The sequence below is a fragment of the Daucus carota genome, chromosome 8 (genome assembly GCF_001625215.2).
Source record: "Daucus carota subsp. sativus chromosome 8, DH1 v3.0, whole genome shotgun sequence".
Classification (NCBI taxonomy): domain Eukaryota; kingdom Viridiplantae; phylum Streptophyta; class Magnoliopsida; order Apiales; family Apiaceae; genus Daucus; species Daucus carota.
In genome coordinates, this window is record NC_030388.2 from 30,467,665 (window position 1) to 30,492,195 (window position 24,531).

The 24,531-nt window shown below is 32.4% G+C and overlaps 2 protein-coding genes across 2 annotated transcripts; one reads left to right on the top strand and one right to left on the bottom strand.

The window, feature by feature from the left end:
- Positions 1 to 17,053: 17,053 nt before the first annotated feature.
- Positions 17,054 to 20,221, top strand: LOC108198536 (two-component response regulator ARR1-like). Its single transcript, XM_017366290.2, has 5 exons — positions 17,054 to 17,207; positions 18,767 to 18,916; positions 19,037 to 19,411; positions 19,499 to 19,575; positions 19,754 to 20,221. Exons 1-5 carry the CDS (start codon positions 17,054 to 17,056, stop codon positions 20,219 to 20,221), a joined length of 1,224 nt encoding a protein of 407 aa, XP_017221779.1.
- Positions 20,222 to 21,588: 1,367 nt separating this feature from the next.
- LOC108198537 (putative lipid phosphate phosphatase 3, chloroplastic) lies at positions 21,589 to 23,547 on the bottom strand. Its single transcript, XM_064083834.1, has 7 exons — positions 23,513 to 23,547; positions 23,086 to 23,308; positions 22,529 to 22,580; positions 22,288 to 22,397; positions 22,121 to 22,211; positions 21,839 to 22,027; positions 21,589 to 21,756 (listed from the first exon to the last, which is right to left on the bottom strand). Exons 1-7 carry the CDS (start codon positions 23,545 to 23,547, stop codon positions 21,686 to 21,688), a joined length of 771 nt encoding a protein of 256 aa, XP_063939904.1. The 3' UTR covers positions 21,589 to 21,685.
- Positions 23,548 to 24,531: the final 984 nt, after the last annotated feature.

A 24,531-nucleotide genomic window follows, 5' to 3' on the forward strand; every position in this document is an offset into this window, starting at 1 on the left:
AATGATTTAAAAATTCTGAAACTTTATTTATAAACCTTTTATAATATTACCTTGCTATGGCAAATGTTTCGTGATTTTTAGAAGATATTTCGAATAACTTTTATACTACCATTTTTACGATAAAAACGATACAAATTAGTAATTCACGAGCCGAGAGACACTTGGTATTCATTTGGGGCATGATTATTGCATGAGGGACATGTGTTGAAAGCTGGGGAGTTGAAGTCATGACTCATCACTTAGGGTGAGTGCATGGTTGACAAGTGGCAAGCTAAGAAAAAAGAAAAGAAAAAAGAAGAAAAAAATATCAAAACTCTCATCTCTCTCTCCGCTCACAATCTTTCCACTCCCTATCCTCTCTCACTCTCTCCATCTGGGCACTCTCCTTTCTCCTCTTCCTTTCCCATATTCTCTCCTTTTTTATTTTCTTCTCCTTAAGAAAGCGGTAATGTTGTTGAACCGAAGTGGTGCTTGACTTTGATTTAGAAGCGGAGATTACATGGGGTGGGATGGAGTTGCAGGAGGTACATGGATAGAGTTTTATGGCTTTAAATTTTGTGGCTGAGCTGGTTTGTAGAGACGGAGGTATGGAAAAAGAGATAAGGAGGTTGGATGAGCATGAAAGTAAGGAGAATACAAGAAGAAGGTGGAAAGAACAAGGCAGAAACTGTCTGCTTCTAGGCATCTCTGGACCTGACTTTTCACAGGTAATATGAATGCCATAAACTCCGATTTATCTTAAGGTTTCTCCATGAAAATTGTTCCTTATAGTTTGTAGAAGCTCTCTGAAAACTTTCATGATAAATTACTTTGTAAGTTGCGAGTTATGAATTTATTAGTAAAGGGGTGTAAGAAAATGTGATTCACTGATGTGTGCTGCCTTTTCATAGCTGTTTCTGTATGATAACGAGTGAATTAAGAGATGAAATTTTTATGAGAGATACATATGACGTTTTTGAAGACTCTATTAAAATTTGGCCATGATATGTTAATATTTCGATTTATTAAAAATGCCGAAGTAAAGGAGGTGCAGGTAGAATTTCTGTTTTCAGGGATGTAGTGTTGTTTTGGAAAGCATTTTTCAGGATGTTATGGCCTTTATCTCTTGTTGTCCAAAGAATAAAAGTTGTAGATAAATATCCAAATATGGATCCTGTAAAAGTTGGTGATATTTAGACTTGTTGGTAATGAGATAATGCAAAAGGAAGATCAGTTCTGGGATAATGGAAGCCATAAGGCTACTGCCCTGTTTTGGACAGAGCATATGAGACCCTTACACTCCTATTTTGATGATAATTGTTGAAGACAAAATATTCTATATTGTTTCTAGTTTACTTACGCAAAATCCTTGTATTATTTAAGCTAAGATTGTTGAGTTATGGTATTTTAACCAAGGTCGTATAAAACTGGAATTTGCGTATTGACACCAATAGTTGAGAATTGTTTCGAAGCCTCGTTCTTCACTTTTATTCAACAAAATAACCTCGATAACTTTGGTACAACTATAATATGAGGACAATGATGATATGCATGTTTGGGGAAGGGATTAACAAGAGTTTAATCACGGAAATGTTAAGGTAAAAGCCGTAACAATGCCCATTTTTCGAGAAATATTACCACTGCTGGTACACAGATTCAGAGCACAAGAATATCTGGTATGGTTGTGTAAGTCTTAGTTAGTAGATCGCGTGAGCGCTTGAATCACTGAAAAAGAATTTACGGATTAGGAGTTATGGTCGTTTTTGTATGAGATGTGCGAAACCGTAAATCCGGTTACAAAATGAATTTTGTGACTAAAGTGCACATAGTTAAAATGTGCATTAAATTAAGAAATCTTTATAACAGTAATAATCATGAAAAGCACCGGGAACGATATTTATTTTTAGTAATATGAAACATAAAGTAATATATTAAGTAGGAAGTCAGAACTTTGTTTTAAGAAAAATTCTAAATTATTTATTTCTGTCTAGAAGAGCCCTTCTTATTTGGGGAAGCAAGCACATCTATATATGTTTTGGGCAAAGACTTTATTTCAAGGAAAGCAAGGCAAGTTCACTTATCCCTACTTTGACTTGCTGAATTTTGTGTTGTGATTCTGTTAAATGTGATTATACTTGATATTAAAGATCCGGAAATAAGGCAAGTTGATTTCTTAACCTATACTCTTTTTATTATTTTTGTTTTCTGCACCCCGATAACTTTAGACTTAGGTTATACTCCATCCATTATTCTCTACGAGTAACTCGATCCAAAATTCAGAATTATTGCGTATTGAGGCTGCTTCTCTTTGTTAGAGGGCAACCTTTTATTTATTATATAAATTATGATTATTTTCCTTTGTTCGGAAATAATCACTTTCATTGACTCAATGGTCGGTATATTTTTCATATCGACCACCTTCGTCTCGATTAAACGATACTCGCTAGATTCCTTGTTCGAATCTAAGACTTTTGATTATCCTTCCAATCATTTAATTTTATTCGAAAATCTTAAATCTGGAGGATGTCTTTCTCACTGGTCAACGTGGCTTGTGAACCACGGAGTTTAATTTATATATGAGATTATTGGTCCCAAATGAGGACATTTACGAATACGGGGAACGTCGGAAGAGTTCGACGATGGCCTCAGAGATATTCGTTATGCTAGCTAAAGAGGATAGGGCGTGCTTATCGCGAGCCGTGATCGGGTGAGGGTAAGTTACGCAGGAGAACGGTACTCGGCGATAGTTGATCGCATCGCTGCTGTATCGGGGTGGAAATGACCAGTTTCATCTTACAAATTATCGGTGAATTGCCAGATAAGAATCTCTTTAATACACTATGATGTGAAGTGAATTTCATTCACTTGAAGTTGTGATTATTGTTTCATTCATTTAATGTTGTGATTATTATTTCATTCACTTAAAGATGTGATTATTGTTTACTTTCGAGATCCCCTCTCATATCATTTTTGAAATGTTAATTATGAACTTGCTGAGCACACTGTTGCTCACTCTTGCTACTCTGATATTGTTAGACAGGGTGGAACAAAGCAGATGAACAGTATTGTCCGCCAAAGCAAAGAGAAATTAAGTATCATATATGAAGTGAGGATGTATAGACTTGAAAGTTGTTTCTTGGGATGGTTACGTAGTATGTTCAAACTTGTGCTAAAATTTTTCCAAATGTATCAAATATTGTATTATGTAGGTAGTGTTTGTGAGTATTAGATCCTGAGATCTGTGGGGTTGTGTCCACGGTGAACCTTATTTTATTATGAGTTGTAATGATAATACAAGTGTATGAAAGTATCGTACCGTGACGACCTAAATTCACGAAAGGGTGGATTTGGGGGCGTTACAGAGTTGGTATCAGAGCTGTAGTTATATTCTTAGGATTACGAACCCCTAGGAATATAATACGGCGAGAGAGATATTATAGTATGAGTGGGTATTGGACTATTAAGAAGATATATGAATATAGTAGCATATATTAATATTATAAATAAAGTCTTTCTAGATATAGTACGAGAGACTAAGTAAGGGTTATCTCTAAACCGTAAAATGAAGAACTAAGAAGTGACCCTGTCATTGATAAGAGAACGTCACTAAAATTAGGTGTCAACCTCCCCTAGAACCGTGACAGGTTCCCTACTTCTCACCAGGGAGATTGTATTGACTATGACCGGTCTCTAACAGTGACATTATTGAAGATTATATGGTATTAGAGAATGACTCTGAGGATTCTTCTGCTTAGGTACTAGCACACTCTGCACCCAAGATTTTGTTGACGACGAGGATGAGTCCAAAATAGTTACTTTTACACCGGAGATGGATTCAAATAGAGATGCAGCTACATGTTCCACATTTGAAGGTAAACTGCTGAAAGATTTAATAATCGTGATATATTACTTCGAAGGTCGTGATATATTCTTACTATGTTGTATCCTTACACGACGTCGAAACTTCCTAGCGTAGCTGTAGTTTTACATTAGAAGTCGTTATAAAAAAAAACCCCTTTACGACTATTATTGAGAATGCTTACATTTTAAACCATACAGGCTTTTGGAGTTCTGCATATTTCTTGTATCCCTCCTCAACCTTTGATATCATTTGGTATAACTGAGATGAACAACCTTATTCATATAAGGGATAAAGACTATTTGTCTGTGTGTCAAAATTTAGGTGGGACGCCACCGATTGGTCTGTTGCGTTTCATTAGTGTACTAAAGGCTGGCCACCTTGTGTACTTTGACGATTGTCCTAATGATAACGTATCAGATGTTCACTGATCATATTGATCTCTCAGTTTAACCCTTTTACAAAAGACCTTGAATAACAAGTAATCTTACCAATACCATTATTCTCATTCAATCTAATTCCTGTAAAGGTTAGTGTTGATGAGTAGCATATGGATGTGATAAATGGTGAAGTGATGAAACTTTACCTTGTATATGGAAAGGTCAACAAATCAATTTTGAACATTGATTGTTAATTAAAGACATACCTTCAGAATAGTTCGTTATTCGTATCTTCACAGCACATTCATATTATCCCATAGTTAGTATAGAGTTTCATTAAATTATATATGAGGAATAGAATAATCATTGAAGTGAGTTATTCAAAGTAAGAAATGAAGTGAAGTTGGATGCATATAAGATATATTGTTGATTGATAGAAAATGATTGAATATATCACTCATCTTTTAGATTATTTTAGTTAAAGAAGGACTTAGTTTTTAAAAGCTGTAAGATTTCATGTTCAAGATATTTAATCAAATTGTACATCATTTTGGAGTCATACGAGAGGATTCTGCAAATTGGATTAGACTAACTCTTTCCAAGCTATTCAGAAGGATTGCTTCACTAAGGAGTTATTATCTATTTGGTTGGTGGAGGGCGTCAAGCTATCGGTGTTGAGATTAAAGTACTATTCTGAGGTTTTATTATTGGAACTGAAGTTAGGATGATACACATATAAAAGACATATGGAGATATACCTATCAATTTACTGAGGAACTGCCATACATGTCCAGTCTCCTAATTGTACCTTTGTATATTTGGTTGTGATACTTTCCATACTTAAAACTTGAGTTATTGTGTTTAAAGATTTATGACCCCAAATACGATAATAGTATTACTTAGTTATATTTACCTTACTTATTTGATCCTTATAACCCAAAATCTTGTTGCAAGTGTTTAAAGAGATATCATCAAAGTGAAATATTTGGGTAATCACTCAAGCTAAACCTGAAGAAGACCAAAGTGAACACATTTTTTTAAAAGAAAACCAGAACCGAAATTGAGATCCTAACCTAAAACCAATCATGTGTGATTTCAATTTCTTTAAGTAAAAAAAAAAGGATCTTTCGAGAATAAGTATATCTAATACATATATGGTAAATGTGATTTGTGTCATCCCTACTACGTACAAAAGCATTGTGGATAGGATTAGTTATACCGAGAAGATGAGAGTGGAAATGAAGAAGGTTATGTAATTATTTGTGTTTAAGATAAGAATACAACAACCACTACTTATTGAGCATAAATGATAACTATCGAAGGCATAATATAAATAACTTGAGCTAGATTACAAATCCGTTTACTAGGTAAATTTTTAGTATTCAAAGAATCACTTGAGAATTGATTCTCTTAACAATTAACTAAAAATGGAATGATAGTTGTAGAATGTGAAGCCAATTGAAATTTGTTGAGGTACTCAAAGTGAAGAGGATTGAAATCTCTAGAAGTTGATTTGTCATGACGATTACTCATGTGAGTGGACCTATATACTATACAAAGGATTTAAACCATAAGTTTTTAACTGACCCGCCACTTTAGAAGATATCAACAACGCATCTTTGGCTTAAAGAAATATAATAGACGTAATGGGGAAATAATTATTTTTAAAGAACTATATCAGTAAGAAGAGAAAGTTTGAGAATTTTCTCAAGATAATTAGTAGAAGATGTAAAATTTATACCATCAGTATGAAAACATTTTGAATTTAAGGAAAAAGATCAATTAAAGAGGACCGTACAATGCCAGTAGTTTAAACAGGTCATAGAAGACCATCTTATGGATAATGATATATGCAGAAGAGAACGCCCAAGGTGTATTATCCAAGGGTTAGTTAGTTATTTCAAATATAGAAAACAGATCACCTATAAAGATAGAAAAGAGAACCTAAAAGTTTAGTCACCGATAAGCAGTCCATTATTTAATGGTGACCATTTGGCTATACGATAGATGACTTTCTAAAACTATCTGAGACCAAATGATTAGTTTATCGTTAAACAAGAGAAATATATATATTACCTAACCAACACATAAGGAATTAATTACTCTAAAAAAAAAAAGTTTTATTAGAGAATACCAATTACTTCAAAAGGAAAACCCGGATATAGAGTTTACTACATCCATGGGAAACAAAATGAGTGCTCGCGATTTCAATGTGATTGTGAGATATGCTATCGAATATCAGATGTCATTGGAAGCTCTTTTAACCGAGATAAAACATGCACAATGATTAGGAATTACCAGATCTTTTATGTTAATGATTGCCACAAATACGTTGGTTATTGAATGTTTGTGCTCGAAGGAGCAGCTAATGAAAAATGTAGATGATTAAGAGATAATACCTTTTGAGGATATGTTTATATAGAAACTTGAAATTAATAGTTTGAACCTTATCTTATTTCTTTCAAGATAGTAAAGATTGGCATATGTTAGAGTTAGTCACCAATATATATTGAATGCTAGGAAAAAAAAATTTGTGATAAGAAACAAGCAATAAAGTTTTACCAATGTTCCAAGTCAAAAGATTTGTATATTAAGCGTAGTAAGTCTATTTGGTGCAAGAAGGTAGATGTAGAAAATAACCACTGTGATTGAAGCAATTTCAGTTTAATGAGTTCAGACATGTTTTATGAGAAAATAATGGGTTGTGGAGAAAAAAGGGAGCAAAAAGTTCTACCAATAATTTAAGCCAGAAGAATAGTACATTAGCGTAGTAAAGCCTAGTTGTTGCAAGAAGGTAGTTAACCTCTATGATTAAAGAGATCTTACTTTAATATCAAAATTTATCAAGATTATCACTTCATGGAAAGTGAAGTTTCGACAAATGGTTACGAGGTCCCACATTTATATTTAGTGCACTGTACGAATGGCTATAATGAAAATGGAAGGACTAGTGAAGCGGCTACAAGAGTCACTTATTAAGGATGTGATAGATTCAATAGGTAACAACGAACATATATGAGTTGCGAATAAGACTATACACCTACTTTAGGATTACCAGAACGTAATAAAAGGAAATTTGAGAATAAATATCTTTTATCTTCGACTGGTCAAGAGATTTTTCCCCTAAGATTCAATAGAGACAAGGATATCATCGACTTAACATGAGATGTTTCATGGAAGTCCTTATAGGTATGATATGGATCATAAAGAATACTTAGAGGTTATTATTTATTTGATCACTGTGTCTAATATTTTCTTGAAATTCGGTGAACTGGGACCAGGAGGAATAGTAGACGTCTTGTGATTAAGATCTTTAAGGATTTGATGATTTACTCACAAATTTTAGATTTAGGAAGGGAGAACATCTCAAGCTTAGATGTACAACACCAGAAATATTACGTAAGGAAAAGTGGTAAGCAAATTTCTCAAATGTGATTTAATGAAGAAATCCCAACTTCAACAATATATGAGAGAAAGGAGTGTCTATAGACCTTTACAATATCGAAGCAATGTTATAATTGAAGAGAATTAAGATGATGATCTAGTTCCGAGTTTCTTAGATTATTAAGATATCTCATAAAAGTTTGTGAATGATCGCCAAACCACTAACAAAGATGAAAGGTTAAAGTGAGAAGTTGAAATTGATGATTACAAGTGAAACACATAATTCGAAATATTTTAACTTAAAGTAAAAATATTTGGCTGGATATTAAGGGAAATTACTAGTAGCCTAATGTGAAAATAGAAATCGCGAACTTGGCAATTAAAATGTGTAACATGAAAATGAATGAAAGCTTGCACTAGATTATTAAGACCACTAGAAATTTTGAGTGAAAAAGGGAGCCTCTCAGGGTCGATTCTAATAGTGGATTCCCATGACAAATCATGATGTACTAAGGGATATTATGCACAGACCCGCCCAGTTAGTAAATTGTCTCCTAGAAAATTAAAAAGTGTTTAATTGAGAAATTAATGGGATTTATTCGAAATAGATAATGATTAGACCTAGAACAATATGTATCAATGGTGTCAAAAAGAGATGTTTGAATTACTTAAGAATTCTCAAGACATTTCCAAGAATATCTTGTGTATAGGTTAAATCTGAATACAACATATAATCTGTAGATTTAGAGGTTACATGAAAGAGCGACTCATACTACAAAAGAGTTGATATGAACTTAAGCATTAGACTTCAAAGGGAGTTAATATAATCATTGTCCATTACTTGAGGCTGTCGTAACCATATATGTCAACCAAGTATCAGACCGCTTTGTCGGAAACAATGTATGGACAAAGGTTTCCATGTATTGGGATGAAGTACGAGAGTGAAATACACTGAAAATCGATACTGTAAAAAAAAATAGTAATAATAACACGACCCGTGGAGATTTTTTTTTTTTTTTACAAAGGACTAAGATGTGTATCGACACCATACGGAGATGAGTTCGTATACTTCGGGATTAATGAGAATATGACTAAGATATCCAACATATGATGTTGAGGTGGCTACTAAAGAAATTGGATGTCTGACTTAGAAAAAAATCAATTGAAGAGTGAAAAAGTTGAGATTTACATGAAAGATGGGATCGATTTAAAGATTTATCATCACATAAATAAAGCAAAATATGGTTAGATAGTTGTCTAAATTTTTTCAGGAAATTACGATCACATCCTAAACTATTCTCCACGAAGAAGGAATGTCATTGTCAATATTTAGAAATGAACGAAAAGATATAAGATGTTAGTTTCTATGACTAAGTTGACTAGATAAATTATAAAGTTATTAACCAAAGTCAAGATTTGAGCTCATGCAATCGGAGAAGGATTTGAAATATTTGTGGAGGCTAAGTGACTTCAGGAATTTTAAGATACTCTGAAAGAGCGATTAAAGAAGGAAGCACGTAAATGACAGAAGAAGAGCTCTTGAGTAAGAAGGATGATAAGGAAAAAAAAAAGAATTGCTTTTTGAACCTAGATTCTAGACATTGGAAGATGAAATTATGAGTGAAACATATAATCTAAGATATTATAATCATCTAGGAAGTACAAATATATATACCAGGATATCAAAAGAGACTATCAATGACTCTTAATGAGGAGAGAAATTGTGTAATTGGATAGCTAAATGTTCACATGTCAGTGAATGACAACTAACTCTAAATTATTATGACCATTAGAGATTCTAGGTGGAAATAAGTTCCCATTAAGATAGATTTCTGTAAATAGGTCACCATGGATGGATGTAAATCATGATGTGAATATCGTGACAGACTTACCAAGATAGCTTTTCTTTCAGGAAATCGTAATTAGTCAATAGAGGAACTACGAAATTCGATGCGAAAGAAGTTTTGGTTAGAATTAAAATATTGAGGTCAATAACGTCAGAAAGAAATGCCCGATGCCTTTGAATTTTAGTGATCATTTCAAGAATATTTTGAAACCGGATTAAAAATCGAACACAACTTAGCATCTGTTGATTGGTTAACTAAATGAAAGGGTGATATATGTTGTAGAAGAGATATTATGGGCTTAAGCATTAGATTTCAAAATAAGTTGATATGATTAATTGTCACTACTTAAGTTTTCCTATAACATTAGATGACATTCAAGTAATATAATACATCTATAGAAAACGTTGTATGGGCAAACGTCTTTAATGTATTTGGAGGATATGGGAGAACGAATATACTTAAACTCATATGGTACAATTCAATTTATGAACATATTTATATACTGGATTAGAGGATACAAGAGTCGAGAAGTAGAAAGATCAAGATGGACAAAATAGTTTTAAGGGATCCATGAGATATAAGAAGCTATTTGAAAGTTATAAACCAAAATACGGAATGAATATCCCTCTCTACTGATGACAAGTGTTGATTCCGAGGACGGAATCCTTTAAGGGGGGAAGAATGTGACGACCCAGAATATTTCACTAAGAATTATTATTACAAATAAATATTTTGTGATTTGGAAATTTAGTACCTTACATAAGTAGTTAAAATGTGATATATAGTCGTGCCTATTATCTATGGCTTCCGATAGAATGATTTTTCTTAACATCTGAATAATGTACAAATTGACTAATTTATATTTTCGGGAATTTTATTAATGTATACATTTTAATTATATTCATTTTAAACTATGACATTCGGCATAATCTAATTATATTTATGATATTTGTATTTAAATATTTTACTAATTTATGCTAATATTTGAGAGGAAATAATAAATTTTAAACATTTCAAAAATATTATTAAAGAATGCTGCAAATATTAGTTTCTATTTAAAATGATATTATAATCAATAGTCAGGACCCATAATTTTGTGTTAATTAGTTAAACAATAAATGATAATTATGTGATTACTTGTCAGGTATGAAAATTTATGAGTTATACGATGCTAACTTGTCACTCGTATGTGCTTATGTGTATAAATGTGTTTATAGTAGTCTATCTTAATTGTTTAGTAATTATTTTTAAATTTTTGAAAATTGATATATTAAAGAATAAATTATGAAAAATACAAATATAATTTTAAATATTAGTTTTAAGGTTTCCTAGTGATAATTATTATATTTAGGACTTTTCAAAATTATAAAATATTAGTTTTAATAAAAATTGGATTTTGAGTGAATGGTTTTTGAATTAAAACTTCCAAAATCCGTGAAGACTTCAAAAATGATTTAAAAATTCTGAAACTTTATTTATAAACCTTTTATAATATTACCTTGCTATGGCAAATGTTTCGTGATTTTTAGAAGATATTTCGAATAACTTTTATACTACCATTTTTACGATAAAAACGATACAAATTAGTAATTCACGAGCCGAGAGACACTTGGTATTCATTTGGGGCATGATTATTGCATGAGGGACATGTGTTGAAAGCTGGGGAGTTGAAGTCATGACTCATCACTTAGGGTGAGTGCATGGTTGACAAGTGGCAAGCTAAGAAAAAAGAAAAGAAAAAAGAAGAAAAAAATATCAAAACTCTCATCTCTCTCTCCGCTCACAATCTTTCCACTCCCTATCCTCTCTCACTCTCTCCATCTGGGCACTCTCCTTTCTCCTCTTCCTTTCCCATATTCTCTCCTTTTTTATTTTCTTCTCCTTAAGAAAGCGGTAATGTTGTTGAACCGAAGTGGTGCTTGACTTTGATTTAGAAGCGGAGATTACATGGGGTGGGATGGAGTTGCAGGAGGTACATGGATAGAGTTTTATGGCTTTAAATTTTGTGGCTGAGCTGGTTTGTAGAGACGGAGGTATGGAAAAAGAGATAAGGAGGTTGGATGAGCATGAAAGTAAGGAGAATACAAGAAGAAGGTGGAAAGAACAAGGCAGAAACTGTCTGCTTCTAGGCATCTCTGGACCTGACTTTTCACAGGTAATATGAATGCCATAAACTCCGATTTATCTTAAGGTTTCTCCATAGATACAAGGAAACGGGTACGCTGCCACGAACCGCGATCTAGATCGTTCGTACCCGATACGGTCGGAAACGCAAACGGAAACGTTCAGGGTCGCGACCCAGATCGCCGGAAGTGACGACCCGCAAGAACACACTTCATTCTTGTTTTGAACAATAGATCCATGTCTATGTCATATGATAAGTAATTTATTTTATCAATAAATGTGTACTTTTATTTGTTATTCAATATCTTTTTCTTTATAAAAAATTATAAATGTATAAATTATCAACTAAAATTGTATATTATAATGGAATTTATATATATGATTATAGAATTCTTTTTAAAAGGACCAATCGTACCCATACGTTCCATCGTACCTATACGTTCCATCGTACCAGATTCACTAAAACTAATGTTCCACGTACCCGATTTCGTTCCCCGTTTCGAATCGAACCAATCCTATGTAACTATGGGTTTCTCCATGAAAATTGTTCCTTATAGTTTGTAGAAGCTCTCTGAAAACTTTCATGATAAATTACTTTGTAAGTTGCGAGTTATGAATTTATTAGTAAAGGGGTGTAAGAAAATGTGATTCACTGATGTGTGCTGCCTTTTCATAGCTGTTTCTGTATGATAACGAGTGAATTAAGAGATGAAATTTTTATGAGAGATACATATGACGTTTTTGAAGACTCTATTAAAATTTGGCCATGATATGTTAATATTTCGATTTATTAAAAATGCCGAAGTAAAGGAGGTGCAGGTAGAATTTCTGTTTTCAGGGATGTAGTGTTGTTTTGGAAAGCATTTTTCAGGATGTTATGGCCTTTATCTCTTGTTGTCCAAAGAATAAAAGTTGTAGATAAATATCCAAATATGGATCCTGTAAAAGTTGGTGATATTTAGACTTGTTGGTAATGAGATAATGCAAAAGGAAGATCAGTTCTGGGATAATGGAAGCCATAAGGCTACTGCCCTGTTTTGGACAGAGCATATGAGACCCTTACACTCCTATTTTGATGATAATTGTTGAAGACAAAATATTCTATATTGTTTCTAGTTTACTTACGCAAAATCCTTGTATTATTTAAGCTAAGATTGTTGAGTTATGGTATTTTAACCAAGGTCGTATAAAACTGGAATTTGCGTATTGACACCAATAGTTGAGAATTGTTTCGAAGCCTCGTTCTTCACTTTTATTCAACAAAATAACCTCGATAACTTTGGTACAACTATAATATGAGGACAATGATGATATGCATGTTTGGGGAAGGGATTAACAAGAGTTTAATCACGGAAATGTTAAGGTAAAAGCCGTAACAATGCCCATTTTTCGAGAAATATTACCACTGCTGGTACACAGATTCAGAGCACAAGAATATCTGGTATGGTTGTGTAAGTCTTAGTTAGTAGATCGCGTGAGCGCTTGAATCACTGAAAAAGAATTTACGGATTAGGAGTTATGGTCGTTTTTGTATGAGATGTGCGAAACCGTAAATCCGGTTACAAAATGAATTTTGTGACTAAAGTGCACATAGTTAAAATGTGCATTAAATTAAGAAATCTTTATAACAGTAATAATCATGAAAAGCACCGGGAACGATATTTATTTTTAGTAATATGAAACATAAAGTAATATATTAAGTAGGAAGTCAGAACTTTGTTTTAAGAAAAATTCTAAATTATTTATTTCTGTCTAGAAGAGCCCTTCTTATTTGGGGAAGCAAGCACATCTATATATGTTTTGGGCAAAGACTTTATTTCAAGGAAAGCAAGGCAAGTTCACTTATCCCTACTTTGACTTGCTGAATTTTGTGTTGTGATTCTGTTAAATGTGATTATACTTGATATTAAAGATCCGGAAATAAGGCAAGTTGATTTCTTAACCTATACTCTTTTTATTATTTTTGTTTTCTGCACCCCGATAACTTTAGACTTAGGTTATACTCCATCCATTATTCTCTACGAGTAACTCGATCCAAAATTCAGAATTATTGCGTATTGAGGCTGCTTCTCTTTGTTAGAGGGCAACCTTTTATTTATTATATAAATTATGATTATTTTCCTTTGTTCGGAAATAATCACTTTCATTGACTCAATGGTCGGTATATTTTTCATATCGACCACCTTCGTCTCGATTAAACGATACTCGCTAGATTCCTTGTTCGAATCTAAGACTTTTGATTATCCTTCCAATCATTTAATTTTATTCGAAAATCTTAAATCTGGAGGATGTCTTTCTCACTGGTCAACGTGGCTTGTGAACCACGGAGTTTAATTTATATATGAGATTATTGGTCCCAAATGAGGACATTTACGAATACGGGGAACGTCGGAAGAGTTCGACGATGGCCTCAGAGATATTCGTTATGCTAGCTAAAGAGGATAGGGCGTGCTTATCGCGAGCCGTGATCGGGTGAGGGTAAGTTACGCAGGAGAACGGTACTCGGCGATAGTTGATCGCATCGCTGCTGTATCGGGGTGGAAATGACCAGTTTCATCTTACAAATTATCGGTGAATTGCCAGATAAGAATCTCTTTAATACACTATGATGTGAAGTGAATTTCATTCACTTGAAGTTGTGATTATTGTTTCATTCATTTAATGTTGTGATTATTATTTCATTCACTTAAAGATGTGATTATTGTTTACTTTCGAGATCCCCTCTCATATCATTTTTGAAATGTTAATTATGAACTTGCTGAGCACACTGTTGCTCACTCTTGCTACTCTGATATTGTTAGACAGGGTGGAACAAAGCAGATGAACAGTATTGTCCGCCAAAGCAAAGAGAAATTAAGTATCATATATGAAGTGAGGATGTATAGACTTGAAAGTTGTTTCTTGGGATGGTTACGTAGTATGTTCAAACTTGTGCTAAAATTTTTCCAAATGTATCAAATATTGTATTATGTAGGTAGTGTTTGTGAGTATTAGATCCTGAGATCTGTGGGGTTGTGTCCACGGTGAACCTTATTTTATTATGAGTTGTAATGATAATACAAGTGTATGAAAGTATCGTACCGTGACGACCTAAATTCACGAAAGGGTGGATTTGGGGGCGTTACAATAATCAAAAGATTTTAATTCAATTTTTTGATTTTATAATAGTATTAAATATTTGATAACCTAAATATTATGTTCTACATACTGATCAATAAATAAAACAAATATTTTTGTAAATTGCAGGACAAAATATAATTAATAAGTAGAACAATAACCTTAAAAATGGTGGATGTTTCATCAATTGATAACAATGTTTATAATTACTTATAAATGATACATTATATGTCAATTTTATAATAAAAATATTAATTATTATTAAATTTAAATAAATATGAACGATATTACAAGACTCCAATTTAATGTGAACTTTATAGATCGTATCTCTTCCAAAATCGAATAAAAATCTTCATGTTTGGACCCACTAAAAAAAATTGTGTGCATTATATAAGACACTCTCCTCCGTGCCTTTCATAATCATAATTTTCCTTTCCTTCCGACTTATAGATTTAAAAGTCTGTTTCGTGAAATCCTTTCCTGATCTCGGTAAGAATGGACCACAGTAATGTAATTAGTGGTGCAACAAAAGGATCATCTAGTGTAGCTCATGTAAACGCTAGTCTTTTTTTCGCCAGAAAAAATGTCCGTCTTTTGTTGGTTGGTCCTGACAGAATTTCACTCAGGTCCCTTAAACAAGAATTCGAACAACAATTTTATAAAGGTAATTGTTTGAATATTTATATATTTGTCAACACATTTTTATAAATATATTTTGTTTATTGTTTTTGTTATTGTGAAGACATTGATTTTATCCCATTCTTCTATCCAAAAGTGCTCTTTAAAAATTTGAGTTTGATTAATATTTCTAATGTGAAATTTTTGATATCCTTAAAATTTCGTATTAATTCATATCACTATGCCTGTTAATTCAAAATAAATTTATATTTTTATTGATATATAATGTGATGTGTTGTGGTGTATTTATGAATCCGGGTGTATTTATGAATTCTCGAACTATCTTAAATTTTATAATATTTTAAAAAAAATTCTTCATTTATCTTATAATTAAAAAGAGATTAGTTAGAAAGAAAATTATTTTGATGAGATTAGATGGAGTGCTCAATTGATCTAGTCATCAAATATAAACACGGGAGAAGAATATAGTCTTGACATGATATTGATGGATGGTATCAATAAATTAACCATTAGTGGCGTATGTTTGTCGGTTATTCTTTTATAATATTTGTTTTTTTCATCGGACATGTTTTTTTGTTGTGAATTTTTATATAATTTACTTTGTACACTGGAAAAAAATACAGTATTAAAAAATAAAGGTCCCTACAAGCAATGGTAGTCATAGACGACTATCTCAAGGATTTAAGTTAGATGTTTTTGTGCACAATCAATCAAAAAAAATGGAGAAAGGTGACAATGTAAGAACGTGATTACTTTTCAAAAAAAACACAAATAAAATTCGTCGTGCTTTAAATTGTTGATTATGAGTAGAATTTATTTTCATTTTTTCAACATGAATTATAGTCCAATTTTGCAAATTTATATATTAGTATTGGTATTACATCAAGATTTTTATAATATAAAATTTATTTTATCCTACAAATATTAATTTTTGATCATTAATATACTTTTTATAGATAGCCGCAAATTATTGCATTCTACAAATATTAATATTGAATCATTAATATAATTTTTTATAGGCCGACGCAACGCGCGGCTTCTCAACTAGTTATACTTAAAAATACGATGGTATTCAATTGAAATTGTTTAAAATCTATTAAAATCTATTAAAATCTGATGGTATTTAAATAAAGAAGAACTTTTTTTTTTGCTTCATAAATTGATGGATTTTGTAGGATTTTTTAATGTATTTTAGAGGTCGTTTGGAAACATGAATTTCATTTCAAATGATGAATTCTAAATGACAGGATTTGAGCTGTCATTTCAAATTCAGATTTATAGTTTGAATGTTCAAATGAAATCCAAATCCAAATTCTCAAACAGGTTATTTGATCAAATCCAGGATTTCAAATGAAATTCAGTTTCCCAAACAGGCCATTAAGATATTTGAAATCTCAACATAATCTATAAGATTTTGGAACTCTACATTAACTCCGCTATATTTTGTCTAGAATTCGTATAGAATCAAAATCAGATACTATCAACTGAAATTCATATACAATATAAAATTTATCAAAATCGCAGTTAATACACTCTGACAGCCTGTATATTGAAATTCATATACAATATAAAATTTATCAAAATCGCAGTTAATACGCTTTTGACAGCCTGTATATAAAAAGCACCCTGTACCGAGTTTCGGACCGTGCCTTTCTCATATCTTTCTTCTCCCGATTCTTTTTCCACCTGCGTAAACTCGATCTTTCTTCGCTACGATATTATAAATGGATGTTAAAAATATCGGCGATCGGCGTGAAGGTTCAGGGGATAGGGGTGTCTTCCCGGAATTTGCCCCCAATATTCGTATTTTATTGATCGATCACGACACAAATTCACTTCAGTCCCATGCATCAAAACTTGAGCAACATTTATACAAAGGTAACTAATGGCTTGTTCAATGAATATTTTGAAATCTAATGTTACTTTATTTTCAAATACTTGAAAATTGTGCTTTTCAAAAAAGAAAGTTGATTGTGATTACATCATCGTGGTATTTTAGAATCTTAGTTTTTGTGTTTTCTAAATTTTGATCAATAACATTGATTAAAATCTTAAAATACATAGATATAATTAATCTATATCGTTATTATATTTTAGATGGAGACCAGAAATCTATTCCTGTCTCCATCTTTATCCTAAATTTTTTTGGAACCCTTCAGGTTCACCTACCCGATAAGCAAATGAAGGTGGGATGAGAGTATACCCCATCTCATCCCATCTCAAGTTCTTGTTATATTATATTGTACTCTACCAAGATTAGTATTATTCATAATAATTTATGTGAAATGATAAAATACTTGTGAAGGAATGTATTTTTTGCATCCTTTTTTTTTCAAAAATCAATTATAAATCGGTTAAGCAGTTTAAGGATAGATTATGTACATAAAAATTACAATTTTCTTTTGAAAGTCAACCAATTATTATGCTAGATGCTAAATTACTTGTATAGATATGTATTTTCTGCATCTTTCTTTTTCAAGAACCAGTTACAAATTTGTTAAGTAGAGTTTAAGATTGGATTATGTATATAAAGATTATCCTTTTTTCCATAAAAGTTGTTTTAGTTTCTTGGGGCTTCGACACAAAACTCTATAAGTACCAAAATGATAAAGGACCTCTCGGATAATTTTTGGATATTAAGATGTTGATTTTTGTTTATCTTATATATACTTTGGGGTGCTTGGCTGTGGATATGTATATTTTTCATTTATATTATTATTTTAGTTCTTAATTAAATAATTTATTATAAATTTGAATATGAATATATTTAGAATTTTTTAATAAAGATGTTTAAAATATTATATAAATTAGATATTATGCATTACCATATTTTGACCTATATTTTCATATCAAAAGTCAGATATCTCAATCTCAATTGTGGAGATTAATCTCCTTGTGTAAATTGTGTTTCTAGAGGCAATGTGAAGATTTTTTTTTTTGTGATTTAAAATTTATGTTTATTATGTAGTTAGTATTAATTTTAAATACTATAATACTTTTTTTAATTTTGTGATAATTTTTTATATAAATTAATGAAAAAACATCTTACTCACCTAGTTAATTGGTCACTTACTGTCACATAGTTAATTGGTCACTTACTGTCACATCCTACTATCACAGCAGAACAGTGACGATCTTAGTTTAGTTTATAAGTACGAGTAATATTACTATTAATTCCAATTGCACTATCAAATCATAATCTTTTGATGTCCACGAGAAATTTGTAGATTACCAAACTGTGGTATATGGACTCCTATACTTCCACTTATTTTTTTGTTTTGAAATTCAATACTTGACCCTATTTTTGGAAAAAAAAAACTGGAGATTGGACCAACATTTAACCTTTTTAGATTATAAGGTCAAATCTCATGGAAAATTGATAAACCTCTCTTATTTTGTACTAATTCTTGATAATGTATCTTTTGATTTGGTTTCAGTGTCTGCTGCGGAATCAACTGAGGTTGCACTGTCATTGCTCCAGGCTCGAAAAAATTATTTTAACATGGTAATAGCTGATCTTGAACTGCCAGAAGGGGGAATTTTTGTGGTCGTGGATAAATGTCGCCAGATGAACATTCCTCTCATTTGTGAGCTCGATCAACTTACTATTATTACAAATGATTTCGAATGTTATATTATTTCTCTTCTCTGTTTATAGATATGTAGTTACAATTTTTTGGCATTCGTATATTTTTTTATATGTGCAGTGATGGCCAGAGATGGTACCGTGGAGATGGCGATGAAGGTTCTAAATCATGGGCCGTGCTACCTGGCAACCAAACCGCTAGGCCAGTACACGGTTGATAACCTCTGGCAGCACATCGTTCGAGTGACAGGAGAATTGCCTACTTCATTAACCGAGACTGCATTCGTTGGCCAAGACGAACAGGGCGATTCTAGTAGTCGTGTCAGTGGCGATGGTGGTGGAAGCAGTCCAAAACAAGGAAACTCGAAGAGGAAATCGAATTCTGCATTTGGAATTAAGGATGCAGATGGTTGCAACTCAGGAAACTTACGCATGACTTGGACTCATAAGCTTCATGCAAAGTTTCTGCAAGCACTTGACGTTCTTGGAGAGAAGAGTAATTTTAAGAATTTATATTTTTCTGAAACAATAATTGTGTTGTGCGGTATTTATAATTTATCGAGTGGTTTGTTTTGTGGGACAGGACCTAAGCCAGAGACGCTTCTAAGGATGATGAATGACCCGTCCCTGACACTTGACGATATTTCTGCTCATCTGCGGGTAATTTTACATTTGTGGCATCGATGATGACTCGTTGAAAAATAATTAATTAAATGATGATCACTAACTAATTATGTGTAGTTTGTCTGGTTGTGATGCACAATTTAACTATAATAATTGATTAATTGATGATCACTAACTAATTACGCCAAATTTTCCATCTTCACTGTTACTGCAGGAATATCAGAGAGATCAGAAAGCGCGCTCTGTTAATCTGCAGGAAATTGGTGGTCCAGTCGTGCCAAGTTTGCAGCCTGCAGCACCAAAGAGCATTTCCCTACGAGGCCAAACCTCTGGTACTGCAAATTTCAACTCTGTGGCAGCGCGTTTTGCTCCAAACATCCCAAGGTCTCCAAGTTTGCCAAATCCTCCCAACTCTGTGGCAGCGCGTTTTGCTCCAAACATCCCAAGGTCTCCAAGTTTGCCGAATCCTCCCAACTCTGTGGCAGCGCGTTTTGCTCCAGAAATCCCAAGGTCTCCAACTTTGCCAAATCCTCCCAGCTCTGTGAGTAACTTCGCGGGCTATACTCTTTCTTATGTGAAGGAAAGGCTGGATGCCTGGAACAATGAAAGAGCACGTGCTAACAATGGATTCCAGGCGCCTAGTGAAGAACCAAAAGGTGCAACCAGAGGATCAGAGGAGTGATACCGTCAAGTGGTCACCCAAGCAATGGTTTGCAGGCATTTGAAGCAGAAATTAGCTGCTAATTCTGGGACGGTTATGTTTGGTTGAACTTTTTTTGTTTTTTTAATAAATGTTTGGTTGAACTTGAATGAGCAAATGCCTGATGCATGCTCTTCTTGAACTTATTTCTTGATGACTTTTATTTTAAGATTGCTTTCTTCTTCTATAATCTTATATTTGGGGTTTTACTTGATCTTTTATTTTATATAAACCATTATTTAAGTAAGGGTTTTTCTAGTGTGTGCTCATGGTTACACACCAACAACCACTTTTTGTTGAGGTGGAGGGCATTTGCAGGGGGCCATGATTATTAATGAGATTTTGGCCAATAAGAGCCCTCCACCTCAACAAAAAGTGGTTGTTACACACTAGAAAATCCGTTTAAGTAATTGGAACCAGCCAACAATTTTTATCTAGAAAATTTGTTCTTCTCCTATATATATAGAGCTCTGAAAGTGAAATTTTATGCATGTTATGTGTCGATCATGCAGTTTTCTTTTTTCTTATTATTTTTTCTGAAAATTTATATAAATTTCTAGGTAGAACAGAGTTGAGCTTGATCATGTTGAAGGGATGGGCTAATATCACATGACCATAAATCAACATACATGTTTTTTATTTACATTCAACCTCCTTTTGACAAATATTTTAGACAAAATTTTATTAATAGGAACTACGAACTAGGTAGCAAAGAACATGCAGCACCATGAAGCACCATGAAAAGTGCAAGTTAGGGGGTAAATAATAATTTGAGTCTTGTGGATATTGTAACTCTGTGTTGTAAAGTATGTAGTAAAAGAGGATAATAATTATTTGAGTCGAGTGAGTAAGTAATGTAGCTCTATCTTGTAAGGTATGTATAAAGTATTATTATATGGAATGGGTATTATTCTTGAATAATGTTTGTGTAACATAAGATCAAACCTTACAATAAATATACTAAGATTTTAGGTGAACTGGTTGATCACTTAACATGATATCAAAATTCTATACTTGACTTTGCTCATTTAACTCTATAATGATAATCAGGTACTGACGTATAATGAGCCGTCTTTGCTATTCGATCAACTAAATCCAATTAATAATAATAAAAATATTATTGCTCTTTGCTTTCAAATTTTGTCACTCTCTATACTCAACATACATCTATTTTGAAAACTAATATTTACGGATTTAGCACCATAAATACATTGTATTCCTAGTTCTATCCTTGAAACTCAGTAATGTAATTAAAAAATAAAAAATGATGTAGTAATGTAATTAAAAAATAAAAAATGATGTAGTATAAATAATAAATTTCCTCAAATGGCCCCATAAATATAGTATGTGATCACCTTCTTAGTGTCCTTAGTATAGTGGAACAAAGCAATCTAAATAAATTTTAATCACACAAAAGTGTAGACTCAAGTTTAGTGAAATGATTTTTCAGAGCCTACCATTAGTGTGATATGGTGGTGGGAAGAATTGAAGATAACATATGGTAGCCATGACAAGCCCTGGATATGGAAAGAAAATTTAATTAACAGTCACTCTCGAGCAAGACAATAGTTATATAAAAAATATATGAATAGAACTAACCCAAGAGTCCCCCAGCAAACACATCCTGCCAATGATGCCAATAGTCATCTACCCGAGATACACAAACAAGAGCTGCAACAAGAAGAGGAAGCAACACAGTACAAATTTTTTCCACATTTACCTTCTGATCGAATGCTTTAAGTTTTCCAGCTAAGTAAAAAGAGAGAAATCCCAATCCTGCAAAGGACCCTGCATAGCATCACACTGATTTTCAGTGTCAACAAATATATTATTAAAATTATTGTACAATTAATGTATTTATAAAGTAAGAAGTGTTCTTACATGAAGCATGACCACTTGGAAAACTCTTACGTCCTTCTCGTATCTCATTTGTTATACCATGGCATACGACATTGCCGAATTGGTCGTACAACTGAAAATGGGAGTATTAATAAAGATCTGATAATAGTATCAAAAATGTAAAACTATAATGATTTAGGCTGGCATACTTCTTTGCCATCAGGAAAGCAGCGCCAGAAGAAATCAGGCCGAGGCCGGCCGACTGCATTCTTTATTGAATCCGTGAGAACTCCAGTTATAAGTACAGCGGACAGTAGGCCTGCAAAATGAGTATATATGTTTAACTCATCATCGGAGTATACGTTTTTCAATAGGAAGTTATGAAAAAGATCATTGAAAAGAACCTCGAGCCTCAGACTATAATTGTTGAGAGAAAGAGGATATATTCACCTAAAATACTGTGGTGCAGATCATAGACGCTTCTTCTCAGGATATAGAAGAGCTAAAAACAATTATAGGTAACAAAACTGCATACATCTGTATAATACCAGAACAGATAATCAGTTATAAGTCCAGAGTCTAAATAAATTATTAAGACCAGACATGGTGAAAGGCTAGATAAACTTGGATGAAATGGAATGCAGGGGAATAAAATGAAATTTATATTTTAAATTCGAGGTGATTAGTGAAAATGTTTGTAATTTTCATTTTTTCAATCATTCTGTTTCAACTATTTTAACTAGAAATCTAATTTGCATGTTTTGGAGAGAAACTCATTTCACTCCTTTATCATGTTTTCCTACAATCTTCATCATAAAAAATTTAGACTCACTCATATTTAGTCATTATTTTTTCATACTTTCTTCTTTCATCATCAAATTTCTCCGTAATTTTTAATTTCACTCCATTCTCTCCTCATTCCATCCAAGTGAACCTTTATATTTTAGTACTAGCTAGTTCAAAAAATCAATATGAAATAGTGTCCTTTCTCAGTACAAGAAACTCACCGGAACAGTCCATAATGATACTGTGTTGTCTTTCAATGGATACTTAAGATCCGACATCATATCCTTCCCAACAAAGCGATTGAATGGGTGTATGATATTTAAAATGATCTTGACGCACAGAAAGTAAAAGCAAGATAAACCAATCATGCATGTGAGTCCTAGCAACTGTGGTTCCATGAGACCTGATAGTATGCATACCATGCTCAACCTCCCTTTCCCTACCCTGTTGTAGAAAAAGACACTAAGGTCAATGAAATTAGGTAACTTAATTGATGTGTGTATTCCTCACAGCCAAGTGCTATAAACGAACATATACAGCCTCCAAATATGGGTGAGATTACTCGCAGACAAAGGAGAACAATTCTCTGAAATATTTACACTAATTATGTAAACTTATATACATATTCTTCCATATCTTATTTCGTACATTGTGAACAATGCACAAGCACCATTTCCAGTCATAACAGTTTAGAATGTTCACAAAGATGCACTTCTTGTCATAAGGTTTCTTCCCAACTTTAAGGACTAAGATTAACAAGTATGGTTGACGTACACTTGAAAAGTTGTGTTAGTCAAATATCGCTTATAACTTGTTCATCCAGAATCTAGACTTTGACAATTTAATACACGACACAAAAAATTAGCACATGAATACGAGAGTGCACCATAAATTTAGTGTTTGAGTTTTCATTTGCAATATAAATATATTTTTATATAAAAGTTACATATATATATAATATACATGTATAGATTGTATACAACTTTATGCAAATATTAAGATTTAATATATTTTCTTAAATAATACATTAAAAATATATCTTTTAACTTATAATATAATTAAATTTTGTTATTACATTTATATTAAAGATGCACAAAAAGTTTAAAAAAGTTATGTATTTGAGATTAAATACACTAACTGTAAACGCGGGTACCGACTTTACCATCAAATATACAAACACGAAAATATACCATATGAAAATATATGGCACATACACGATAGACACCTCTCGTCCACGCTAAAGACAACATGTACGTACAAACCAAGATTAATGACCAATTAAGCAAGATTAATGAAATTTATACAAAATCATGTTATATTCTTTGGGTATGACAAAAACACTAACAACATCTCCAACCATTGAAAACCCTAACTAAAATGTGAGTTGACATCCTAAAAGTAAAATTTTTTAGCCAAACATCTCGAAAAACCTCATACTCCGACTATACTTATCTGGTTATAATTTTAGCCAACCTCTCCTATGGATGACTAAATTTGTCGAATTTCTGCAGGTCTGTAGGAAATCTGCAGAAAGATTGCACATCATTTATTAACTGATATATTCTATTTTAACAATATAAAATATTAATAACATACTATTTTTAAATTATAGGCAACCAATATAGCCAACACTATTGAAGCAAAATGTCTTACAGTTTCAACAAATT